The following is a 13,033-nucleotide window of genomic DNA, read 5'->3' on the forward strand; positions in this document are numbered from 1 at the left end:
GACAGCTCGTGTCAGTAATCATCAAAGGCGTTATAATAAATATACACATATGAGTTCGACGAAAACGATCCATATTTAGTTTCGCATCTAGATCCTCTTGGGACTTGAAAAGAAGGGATGCGACACTAGCATGCTTATGCGATAAAAGGTATGTGCCAATGGCAATGGCACTATCAATATCAGATTAGCTCAATTGGGTATCATGAAAACGGTATCTTGAGGGGGGAAGTTGATAATGGTCAAAAGACCAGTGCAAAGGAAATTTTCCCTCCGCATCCTCGGCTTTAGAGGCGTCAAAAAACCATACGCTCTTGCCAAGGTGGGCAGAAACTTTAAAGAACTTATCTTTAAAGTTCTTGAAAGAATCAGTGCAAACTCTAAAAAGTTTACGACCAGGGATATCTCGAATAGTAACCCAACCTTTTCGTTCAGCCGGTTCCTGACCGGTCCGAGGAGTAAGCACTTGAAAAAAGAAGAAGAAAATGCATACAGAAGCCAGAATTACAAGATATTCACAAAACCGCTCAAAAGCTTTAATAAAGCCCCAACCATTGGGGTGAAGTTGAGTGGGAGCTAGCTGAAGGTGGTTCAGAAGGTCAATTTGAAAGTCGGTTAAAGGAAACCAAACGCCGAGCTGAGTCACGACATCTCGAAAGAAGAAAAAGAAAGGGGGCTCTCCTGACCTCCCACTAGAACAAACAGGTTCGTCTTCTCGTGGGGGGACTATATCATAGTTCTCTAACTCCCCCACTGGAAGGCCCGCCACGTCATCCGAACCTATCTCGAAAATAGTGTTCAGAACATCATAAGTTACCCAAGGAAACTGGGATATTAAAGAAGGGGAGCGACGTGGGGGATACGACTTGGTGGAAATCGACTCTTCTATTACCGGCGGAGAAGATGCCATAAATACCTAAAACAAGAAAAAAGATGAATCAGATGTGAATGGGAATACCTACACCAAATATGCTATCAGATGAATCACTAGAAGATGACGACGTCGACAAGTCCGAGATCATAATGGGATCATTTGCTTCACCATATGCCAAATTCGATTCCATAACATCTCCATGTCGGCAACTAGCCAATGTGGACTCGGCCAACGAGTCATATCCTTGCTCGACGAGCTTAGCACTCAAGTAGACACAAGAATAACATGGGATATTCTTTGCGACGAGGGAAGAATGAGAGGGAGCTCGGATGTTGGAAACTGAATTAACGGGTTCACCCCTGGGTTGAGGAAAAGGACGCGATACACGTCTGTTTCTGATGACATGACCCCTAGCCCGGTTAGATGGACCTCTACCTTGGGGATGCCCTAACTTCCTATTGGATATCCCGGCCCTTCTCCGAGATCTACCAACACAGCAACATCGAAGCATGGCTTCTCGTTCTTCTTCCTCGGTCCTGGGAATCCCTCAAAGCCAGAAACGGGCACCAGGAGGAATCTTTTTGAAAAAATCAGAATCCTCCTCCTTCTCCCCCTTGCAACACAAAGCTGAAGAAGGAGGGTTCCCCCCTCATTTAGTTAAAAATTGAAAAATGCCAAGACTGAAAAACGCATAAGCCAGAAAGACAGGAAGGAACGCAAAAATCCTAGCAGGTACAACCAACATATGCAGTAGAAACAACTCAAAATGGAAGAAGCATGCTACCGAACAAATGCCAAGTGCAAGCACCTCAAAACAGAGGCAATAAAAGGTAGAAGATAAGCGAAATACCTGACAAATGAAGTGAAATGGCAGATGATGGAGAAATGCGTTCAACGCCGACACTCTAACAGATGCAAAGGCACAATGCTCAGAAGGAAAACAAAAGCACGTAATGTGAAATGGAGACTTATATAGGCATGGCTAGTGATCCTGAGATTTGCGAATGGCAAAGGTCAGGGTCACTAAGGTCTTTGCACAAGTAAGTGACAACTGCAATAGTCGTGGGAGCTAACCACAATCATCGTGGGCAGAAATCACAGCACGCAGAAAGCCAAGGGGAAGGGTCATTATTTCCAATTCACTTCCAAAGCAATTATTAGACAACTGAAACGATGCTGCAATAAATGCGCACGAAACGCGAAAACAGCATAGAACGTTCGTGGCACGCTAAAGCATGCGGGTCATACCACGTGGCAGAATGAAATGAGTACAATTCATAAACCAACAGATAAGACATGATATACACATATGCAAACATTAACCGAGTTAAACACCTAGCGCTTGGGGGCAACTCGATAGTCGAACCATGACTACTAAAGCGCATCTGTTACCCGGCACTACACAAACTATCTTGTCAGGTTCATGCAAAACCCGTCTACCGAGTAACCAAAGGCATAAAGTCATACTCCGAGTAAAGGTATGATGCTTGAGGGCAACCCGCTAGTTGGATTCCAACAACTTAAGCACGTCCCTAACCCGGAGTAGAAACATGGTTGATGCTCAACCTACCAATATATGGAACAAGGAAAAAACATCCTTGGCATAAGCCACGAACTCGGAATAAGCATAAATACTGACATTGAGGGACAACTTGTCAGTCAGATCCCAACAGAAAGAGAGGTACGAGAGATACCTCGCAGGGTTGATGCTCAGCCCGTCGACATAAGTGGCAAGAGATACCTCACATAGGAAAAACTCGAAAAACTGAGAAACACTGCAAAAGTTTGAAAGCTGGCAAGAATGCAAACACGTTCAGGAACACGGACCTGAAGGAACACGCACATAAGCTCACCCCGGCAACCCGGATACCCAGGTAGCCTGGCTGAGGGGAAACTGTTATGGACCCATATAAGGGGCCCATTAAATGATAGGCCCAACAAGGGGCAATCCAAGATTTCAATCAGTAATAATCAAGGATAGATATCCATCAAGGATACTAATCCTAATACGACAGCATAGCAAGCAGGCCTGGGCCACTACCAGAGGCATCAAAGGCCCATCCACGATACCCACGGGTAACCTCTATAAATACAAGGTAAACCCTAAAGGTACGTTACGCTCTCTCTCTCTTACTATTATGCTGTCACTGTGCGCACACTCACACCCTCATTGGCTAATGCTATTATAGTATTCTGTGCACAGTGATCTGCTTGACTACTCAAGGGTATCTCCCTCATAGATACCTTGGAGAGGGCACTAGATCCAAGATAAACATACCAGCCTATTGGGCTGGACATCTCTGTCCCAAGGACAGAACATGAATACCCTTCAGTCAAAATAATATTCAAGAGACACTAGTTGCTTTTCTCCTATGTTGGAATTTTGGGATGCTTTAAAACAGAGAGAAAAGACTTCTATTTATAAACCAAAGGACTAAGATGAATTCACGCATAAATGTGTTTTTTCTGTGTTGCAACAACTTTCCACAAATTTGAAGATTGTCGAAAGCCACTATTAATTTGTAAGAATAGTGGCAAAACATTTTTTCATGTGCAACCAAAAGCCACCGAAAATGGCATTAACTTTTGGTCACAATTCTGTAAACGAATAATTTCTCAATCTCAAAGACAGTTCTGTCACAAATACTTTTAAGTACATGAATTTTGTCTTCCTCTTTTGGACTACGTACTAATTAGGCAGTTCTGTCACAGGTTTCAATGGTTCTTGCATCTCTATTTTCTCTCTCTATTCTTTTTTTTCTCTCTCATTAATTTTTTTTTCTCTTTTGTTTTTATCTCTCTTCTGTTTTTCTCTTAATTTCATATGTATCTAACTTTTTGTTTATGTATCTTATCTCTGTTTACTTAAAGTACCAAATCATTGTCTACCAAATCCTTTAACAAATTTTAATACTCAAAGTATACTGTAAATTAATATGGTTTTATAAAAACCCTAAAAACGTAGAACACAATTCTCTTTTCTTTTTCTTTTTTATTTCTTTAAGAAAAATCAATTTTCTTTATCCTAAGCTAGGTATTTAATACTTATTTCTTAGTAGAAAAATTGTGATTTTACGAATGTGGCTTCCACGAAGCTTCCTCTATCATTTATCCCAAGCCAGCTATTTAAGACTTAATAACGCAAGTCAGGCTTTCAAAAAATATTTTCACATTGAACTTTGATTGCCATACCTTGGTGTGGCCTAGTTTTTTTTGTCAATGTGAAAGGCTTCCACTCTACGGCGCACACTTGCGCGCTTCTGTTTTCCCTTGATGCTTGTTGTCAGTTTTTTTTTATACTAAATTTAAGGTGGCAACCAATGTTATTAAAATCGAGATCTTACCTAAGATCGAAAGGGAGTAAAAATATCGTAAATCATAAAATCGATACGGATCGTAAAATCGTAATTGTACATATAAGATATTAAAAATCATATTTATGCATATAAATATATATGATTTAAGATTAACTTACAAAAGAGAAAAAAGATAAAAATGATAATTGAAAATTGAAAATTCTCTCAAAATATAAAAGAATGACTTAAAAAAAATGAAAAATAGAAAGAAGTAAAGAAGAAAGAATAGTGGAGAGTGAAATGGGAAATAAAGAGACAACAAAAAGCATCAGGGAATGAAACCTACAAAGAAAAACAAACTACCCAAATGTGGTGGCTCGGTTGGTAGCATGGGGACTGAGTGATGGGAGAGGACCTCGGTTCGAATCCCACCAACACCATATGGGGAGGGGCATAAGTACCGTAATCCTTGGACTCGCACCCGAACTCTGGATTAGTCTCATAGGCGGCTCAAAGAGTCGAACCCGTGAGGATACCGACGGTTCTGATTCGCCTCAAAAGAAGTAATTAGGATCAGTTTAAAAAAAAACAAACAAACAAACTACGTAACTCAAATATTTAAATTTAATTCTTAACTTGCTCTTCCCCTTCTCTCTTTACATCTGCAAAAGTTTCTCTCTCTCTCTCTCTCTCTGTTTTCTGAAATTTCAATCTCCTCTTAAATTCTCTCTAATTTCTTTTTCTCACTCTAGAATTAAAGCTCTACTTTTGAATGCTTTCAACCTTTGAAAACTTCTTTACCAAATTCTCTCTCTCTCTCTCTTTCTATCTCATGGCACAAAGAATATGTTTGAAGTTGGATAAGGTTTGTCAGTTTAAAATGAGTGGTTCTTAATGAAAGAGTTGCTCATTTTTACTGGGTTGTCCAGCACGATAGGATTGTGATCCTACCATTTTTTTGATTCTGCACGGCAATTCATGACGATCCTATTCAAAGACGATTTTGCATGCGATTCAAATCGGTCATGAAGAAAAAATCGTGAAATCGTATGATCTTGCGATTTAGATCGCGATATTGACAACCTTGGTGGCAACAACTCATATTTAGGGTTTGTGTGACTTATGTCTGACACTTTTTTTTTTGGTCATATATCGTAACCATAAAAGTTATGGGATTCAATCTGATGCCGAAAGCACATAGAAAAATTGACTAAATAAAAAGTTAGGATTTTATAAAAGAGCAATTCCCTGGTTTTCAATTATAATTATCAAAATAATAAAATATTCAACTCCTAGAATAAGGGTGATAAGCACCCTTTTATCGACTAATTACAAAGTGATCAAAAATTTAAAAATCTTAAATCTTAAAAAAGAAAAAACTTCCTAAGATAAATATAACAGTAATTAATTTTTAAAAATAATTAAATAATTATAATTAAATCATTCAAAACACTTCCTAAATCTTATATATCAAATCACGCCAAATGTGTTGCTTTTCTTTTCTTACCAAACAAATCGCATTCATACATGTTGCTTTATTGGGACTTTGATTTGATCATAATTTGTTATATTTTAAATTATTGCTTCTTTCAACAATTGGACAATACTTATTGGGACACAACTCTGGTTGAGTGGGAGCTTGCTCAATTAATGATTAAGACATGTGCAATGAGTCAACTGTAAGTGCTTCATTCTCTCTTGCTAGAAAAATATTCGTCCTCAAATCTTCTTTACCTTCACATATCTCAATCTCTTTAGGTATAAACAAAAATGGCAATTCTTCATCGATTATTGTAAATTGGATAATTATCGTAGACTGGATAATCATCATAAATCGGATAATTATTGTAAATTGGATAATCATCGTAAATTGGATAATCATCAGAAACTGGATTATAATTATAGACTTCAAAGTTAGGAATGTTGAGTTGCATCTCAATATCTTGAAAAATGGACTAAATTTCAGGTCATACCTCCCAACTTTGTCCTTGGTTTAGAATCCCTAAAGTATCGACATCCTCTCTTCGTCATCAAATGTGTCCTGTAATTCCATTCCTTTTTCAGATTGAATGGCCAACTTTGTCCACGCTAGTCGTCGCTCTAAATGTTTAATTTTCATGCTCTACGCAACAAGTTGTCGCTTCAAAATTTGGATTTTATCAGTATGGGCCCTCAAAAATTGTCGCTCCAAATCTTGAATTTTTCTGCTCTGCGCCTGCACAAATAGTCGCTCCAAAAATTAGATTTTCATACTCCGCGCCTCCATAAGTTGTCGTTTCAAATCCTAGATTCGCCTTCTGAGCTCTTCATTTTCTCTGTCAGGGTCTATCTGACGCGATTTTCTATCTTCTTTAGGAACGAATCCATGTCCCTTGCCTTCACGACTCCGCCATCGATGACCTCTATAATTCTGTTCAGCCACTGGTTGAAGGCAACCTAGTGCTCTGATATTGTAAGAACCTTCACCGCTAAATTAGCAATTTAAATAATTTAATTATGAGTTTAGGAAATAATTCCGTAATTAACTTTGGATAAATAGGAAAAGAGCAAAATAATTAATATTAAGCTACTTGTCAGAAGGAAAGTGTAAATACCAGGTATTTTACAATATAAATGGATACCAGAAAAATAACTCAAAAAATAGCAATAAAAATATGAATATTCCTATAAAAATATCTAAGTTAAGAATATCAAATTTTGCTATATAATGTCAGAACTAATGTAACACCCCGTGTGCACCCGGCGTATTAAACATACATATGGCAGTAGCGCAGCTAAAATAATACAGAAGCTAAGTTTTTCTTTTCAATTATGACGTCATCATTATTAACCAAGTTGATTACTTAATTCCTTTTCAATACACTGTCTGTATGTAAATTGCAATAAAGAACTAACTGAATAACCTCATGATATAAATGTGTATCTAATCACGGAAGTACAACACGTAGACCAGACAATATCCTGATATATTATACAACTCAAAACTAAATAAACCTAACATAGTCAATATGGCATAGACAACCTCCATGCTCACCAAATAAGGCAACATAGCCCAATCAATGTCTCAACATAAATAACCATATACTGATATAAAAGCATAATAAAATCCAACATGTCAGCACAACAACATGCATAGTCAACTCAACTCCAGCCTCCTGCCGCTAGAGATATCAACCCCCGGAGTACCTGAACCTGAAAATGTGCCCCAACACGGGGTGAGATCTCTAAAACGAAATCTTAGTAAGACAAGGGGTCCTCAAGGATCTCTCCACCACAAACTCACTTACATGTGCAATATAAGTTCAAAAATAGCATAATAATATTATTATTTCCAAAATCTGTGCAATGCGCATATATCCATGTCGTGTGTGTCATAATCCTACTGGCCAGAGAATAAACTTGTAGGGATTACATACGTCTACAACCTACAGTACAAGGAACACCGCTTGTACCTCACCCACAGAGTCACCATCTTGTATTTCTCCACATACTCAGGCTTACCGTCTAGGTGGTACATCACATGCATATCATAAGGCACTTTCACTTTACAGCTCAGTAGCATTTGAAATATTCATCACATAATTTCATAAAACACATCATGCATATAAACCATCCCTCCATGAGGTACGGTGGAACCAATAATGGGTGAAATCGAGGACACGAAAGCTTACTTCTCAAGCTAACCGTCCAATCAAGAGTCCACACTAGCCCAAGGTCACCAAACAACACAATCACAGTCTGTGTATGTCAATAATAATCATTAATATTCATAGCCCAAGGTTTCACTAAGTATTTAAGGCTTTCCAACTTGTTTTAAGTGATTTTAGGCTTAATCTACAGGAGGTATTCGAATACTCCTCGATGAGTATTCGAATACTATCCGAATACTTTCACTAAAGTATTCGAATACCACACAGCATCCAAATACTTTTCCCACGGTATCCGAATGCTACACAGTATCTGAATACATTTTCAATGGTAATTGAATACTTTTCTTCCCATAAAAGTATCCCAATACTCCTTCATGAGTATTCGAGTACCTGCTGCTGAGTATTCAAATAATCCACGAAAAGTATTCGAATACTTATTAGACAGAATGCAAAAATTCATTCTCAGCATAATTCCCATTTTAATGGCCCTCTCACGAATTGGAGTCCAATGACTCCCTAAACAGATGTTCATTTATACATTTTAGGCATAGTTCATCAACTTTTAACTCATATAATCAATTTTTTTTTCTTTTAATGGCTTAATCAATCTAAAATCGTGAATATTCAAAGGAGGTGATCATGGTTTACCTCAAGCTCCAAAAACAGCAGAACAAATGTTCTCTTGGAGCTCACAAATCAGCCCTAAGGATCAGACTACACAAGGCCACGAAGTGGTGATCAAAGCTTGGTCCTTTCTCTACCAAAATGGCACCTTGAAGCACCAAAGTGAATGAAACTAGCCTTCCCACTCACAACCACAAGGTCAGCAACTCTCTCACACTCAAAACATAGGCTGCAAACCAGAAATGCCTAGTTGATATGCGCCTAGCATATAAGGAAATCTGAGCCAAAAAGAGAAAGAATGTTGATGAAATCTTGAGAAAAAGAGCAAGAATCACTGTTAATTTGTCAAAATCTTAATCAAGGATTGAATACTGATTTTATGCTAATTTTGTAGGAAAAAGCAAACAAACTGGAGCAAAACGAGGATTTTTCAAAATCAAAATCCACGCTGGAAGCATGGAAGGAATTTTTCAGACAGAAGCGTTCACGCTTGAAGCGTGAATTTGACGCTGAGAGAGTCAGTTTGCGAATTCTCAGATCCCGTGTTTTGCAACGGGGCAATTTTGGAAAAGAAAAAGATTTAAAAATTAAGTTTTTGATTCAGCAATGAGATCTCTATCCAAATTAGAGATAAGATTAGATGATTTGTGATAAGATTGAATCAAGATACAATAAAGATTTGAAATTCTAATTTATCAATCAAATCTCCAAGGTTGTTACATGAAAAAAGGAAACAAAGTTTAAATCAAATACAAACTCTTGGATGGGCTCAATGCCGGTGGTTATAAATAAGAAGCTTGGGAGCACAACAAAGAAACGAATTCACGACTCGGAGCAAGCAGTAGAGGACTGAAGATCAAGAATTCTTCTCCATTCTTTCCAGTAATTATAGTTTTTATGCTTTCTTTTGAATATTTGTTTATGTCAGATATGATTATGTCTGGCTAAGTTCTTTTATTGTAGTTAGGGTCACAAACCCTATGTGAACCCTTGTTATGACGGATTGATTTAAATTATTTTACTCGTTTATATAAATTTCTTTATCTTACCTTGTGCGTATTTGTTATTTTCTTTATTAAACCTGATCAATTTGATAGTTGAAAATAGTTTGAGGGTTAGAACCTTAAATAGGGATATTGGGGTTTCTGATCTTGAAAGGAGATAAGATAACTATTGGTATGCATACTAGGGATAGATGTATATTTAATTGCAGATGTTCGAATTATTGTGTTCATTGCTTAATTTTCATGAGGGGTTACTAAGGGATTAGGATTCTAAGTGAGGTTAAAGGGTTAAGTTACCAAGGGATTGGGATTTAACTATTAATATATTGAGATCATAATTATCTGAGAAATTATATAAATAAGTATTTTGTATCAATCCAAAGTAATAAGTGGGGATAATAGGGAGAGTGTTCCCTAACTGCAATTCTTTCTCATATTTTCAAAACCAACTCCATTATTATTCTTCTTTTCATTCTTAAAAATACAAAAACTCAAAAATAAGCCTTTACTTTTATGGTTACTAAGATTCAATTTAATTTTCCCAACAAGAGATTAAGTTTTTCAACTTAAAGTGACTGATTATTTTAGTACTTGGTTTTCAATCCCTGAGGAGACGATCTTTCTTACTACTTTACTACTTATGCGAAACGGTATACTTGCCGGATAACATCAAGTTTTTGGCGCCGTTGCCGGGGATTGAAAATTTCAATATTACAAATAACCTTTGATCTTTGAGATTGAATTTTATTTTTATTTTTATTTTTATTATTCTTGTTTGCATTTTACAGGTGCTATTAACAAATTTTTCTGAGTTTTATGCGAGGTAGACTTCCATCTAAAGACTTTTTGCTTGATCCTGAAATTTCAAGGACTGAGAGGAGACTGAGGAAGGCAGCTAGGCAGATAATTTGGGAAGATTTGAAAAACGTACCTGCACAACCAAAACAAGAGATGGAAGGAAACAACAACGCTGATGGTGACATAGGCCACAATGCAATTAATCCACCCCCAAGATTGTTGGAAAGTATTCTAACACCAGTGTTCAATAGGCCAAACTCAAGCATAGTCAGGTCGACGGTGGAGGCAAACAATTTTGAGTTGAAACCATCATTGATTTCTTTGGTGGCAAGAGCTCAATATTCTGCTGCTGACGAGGAAGACCCTCATGAGTTCATAGATCGATTTCTGATGATCTGTGACACTACAAAGCACAATGGTGTGCCAGCTGATGCTATCAGGCTCCGACTATTTCCTTTTGCTGTTAAGGGAAGTGCTCTCAAATGGATAGAAAGGCAGCCAGCAATTAGTATCTCAACATGGGAAGATTTGTCAAACAAATTCTTTGCCCATTTCTTTTCTATGGAGAAATATAATCAGCTGGTGAATGCAATCACGAATTTCCGTCAATTTGAAGGAGAATCATTGTGTGCAACTTGGAATAGATTCCAAGAACTTATCCGGAAGTTTCCACAATGGAAAGGAGACAATGACAGAAAGGTAGCAATTTTCTTTAATGGCATTTCTCCTGAAACAAGGTTGGTGACTAATGGTGCAGCGGGAGGTTCTATTCGGCAGAGTACCTCAGAGCAAGCTCTCAATCTGATAAAGAAGTTGGCAAGAGATGAAAATGAGAGTGTTCCAGCCTCAGTAAAAAGAGGAGTGATAAAACAAGAAAACAATGACACTTTGCTCGCTGAACTGTTATCCAAAAAGATTAATAGTAAGTTTGACAGTTTGGAGCAGCAATTTCAAAAATTCCAAGTGTCTCATGTTCAATCAACTCCTCAGGAAGCTCACAAATCCAACGAATGCTCTAATTCGTTATCAGATGATTCACCTCAACAAGTACAGGTGAATGGAATATGGTATGACCAGCGGCCTCAGCCGTCAAACTTTCCAAGGAACAATAACTATGGTGCTGGAGGTGGTGGTGGAAATTTTCAGCGAAGAACTCAAGGAGCTGGCATGGATTACAAATCTAATAACTACCAGCAGCCTCCACAAATTCAAGCAAAGGAACCCTCTGAATTGGAAAAGCTAGTGGCACAGATGGCTCAACATTCAAATGCTTTCATGGAGGAACAAAGAGCCAACAACAAAAATACAAGTGCTTCCATAAAGAACCTGGAGAATCAGATAGGCCAACTTGCAAAGTAGGTTTCAGAAAGAATTCCGGGTACTTTTCCTAGTAATACAGTTATCAATCCAAAGGAAGATTGCATGGCTATTACCACTAGAAGTGGCAAAGTTGTAGCACCGCTTTCAAATCCAATTCTTGATCGTGTGGAAGACAAGGAACAAGCGGAGAAGCAGAAAGGAGCAGTTGAACCAGAGGCTGAAGTAATTGTGAAAGAAAAGGAGAAAGAAGCCGTCATTGAAAAGGAAAAACCATCTTTCTTTGATAAGAACTGCCCATTGACCCATGAATATATAATGGCTCAAGCACCTTACCCAGAAAGGTTCAAGAAAGAGGTTACTAACAAGCATTATGACAGGTTCTTAGACATCTTCAAGAAGTTGCACATCAATATTCCTTTTGCAGAAGCCTTAGCAAATATGCCTGGATATGCAAAATTCATGAAGGATCTGTTGAAGAAGAATAAACTGCAAGAATGCCAAACCGTTGAACTTACTGCAAAAAGTAGTGCATTCATTCAGCAGAAGATTCCAGCTAAGCTTCGTGATCCAGGTAGTTTTAATATTCCCATTACTATTGATGATATTGCCATTGGCAGAGCTATTTGTGATCTTGGGGCTAGTATCAACTTGATGCCTCTTTCTATTTATAAGGCACTGGGAATTGAAGAATTGAAACCCACAGAAGTTTCTCTTCAACTTGCTGATAGATCTGTGAGGAAACCTAACGGGATCATTGAAGATGTTCTTGTCAAAGTTGACAAGTTTATCTTTCCTGTTGATTTTGTGGTGTTGGATACAGGGGAAGGAAGTGATAAGCCTCTGCTTTTAGGTAGGCCCTTTTTGGCTACAGCCCGTGCTCTAATTGATGTTGAGCAGGGAATGATTAAATTACGGATGCATGATGAGGAACTCAATTACAATGTTTTTGAGGCAATGAAAAGACCAGCTGAGAATGATGATTGTTTTCAAGTTGAAGTGTTTCAAGAGCTCATAAGAATATGCGTCCACAAGAGATTGGTTATGAGTTGAGAGCCCGTGATCATGTTCCCTTTGAAGGCAAAGAAGTTGTTGTGGAAGAGCTTAAAGAAAAAGCTGATGATATAGAAGATAAGCCACCCAAGGTTGAGTTGAAAACTCTGCCTGATACTTTGAAATATGTATTCTTGGGGAATGAATAGACTTACCCTGTAATTGTCAATACGGCACTATCTCCTGGTCAAGAAGAGGAGCTTGTTGAAGTTCTAAAAGCTCATAAGACTGCCATAGGGTGGTCTATTTCTGATTTAAAGGGTATTAGTCCCTCTATTTGCACACACAAAATTCTTATGGCAGAAAACATCAAACCTTTTTGTTGATCAGATGCTGGAAAGACTGGCAGGCCATGCTTACTACTGCTTTTTAGATGGTTATTCAGGGTCCAATCAAATTCTAGTAGCTCCTGAAGACCAG

The 13,033-nt window shown here is 37.8% G+C and overlaps 1 protein-coding gene across 1 annotated transcript; it reads left to right on the top strand.

Annotated features, from left to right (window-relative positions):
• Positions 1–10,261: 10,261 nt before the first annotated feature.
• LOC133317011 (uncharacterized) lies at positions 10,262–12,413 on the top strand. The gene is made up of 3 exons (XM_061518804.1): positions 10,262–11,497; positions 11,603–12,337; positions 12,384–12,413. The coding sequence occupies exons 1-3, from the start codon at positions 10,262–10,264 to the stop codon at positions 12,411–12,413; spliced, it is 2,001 nt and encodes a 666-aa protein (XP_061374788.1).
• The last annotated feature ends 620 nt before the right edge of the window (positions 12,414–13,033 follow it).

The sequence above is a fragment of the Gastrolobium bilobum genome, unplaced genomic scaffold (genome assembly GCF_033153095.1).
Source record: "Gastrolobium bilobum isolate Gb01-03AN ecotype WA unplaced genomic scaffold, APGP_CSIRO_Gbil_v1 utg100365, whole genome shotgun sequence".
In the NCBI taxonomy this organism is placed as follows: domain Eukaryota; kingdom Viridiplantae; phylum Streptophyta; class Magnoliopsida; order Fabales; family Fabaceae; genus Gastrolobium; species Gastrolobium bilobum.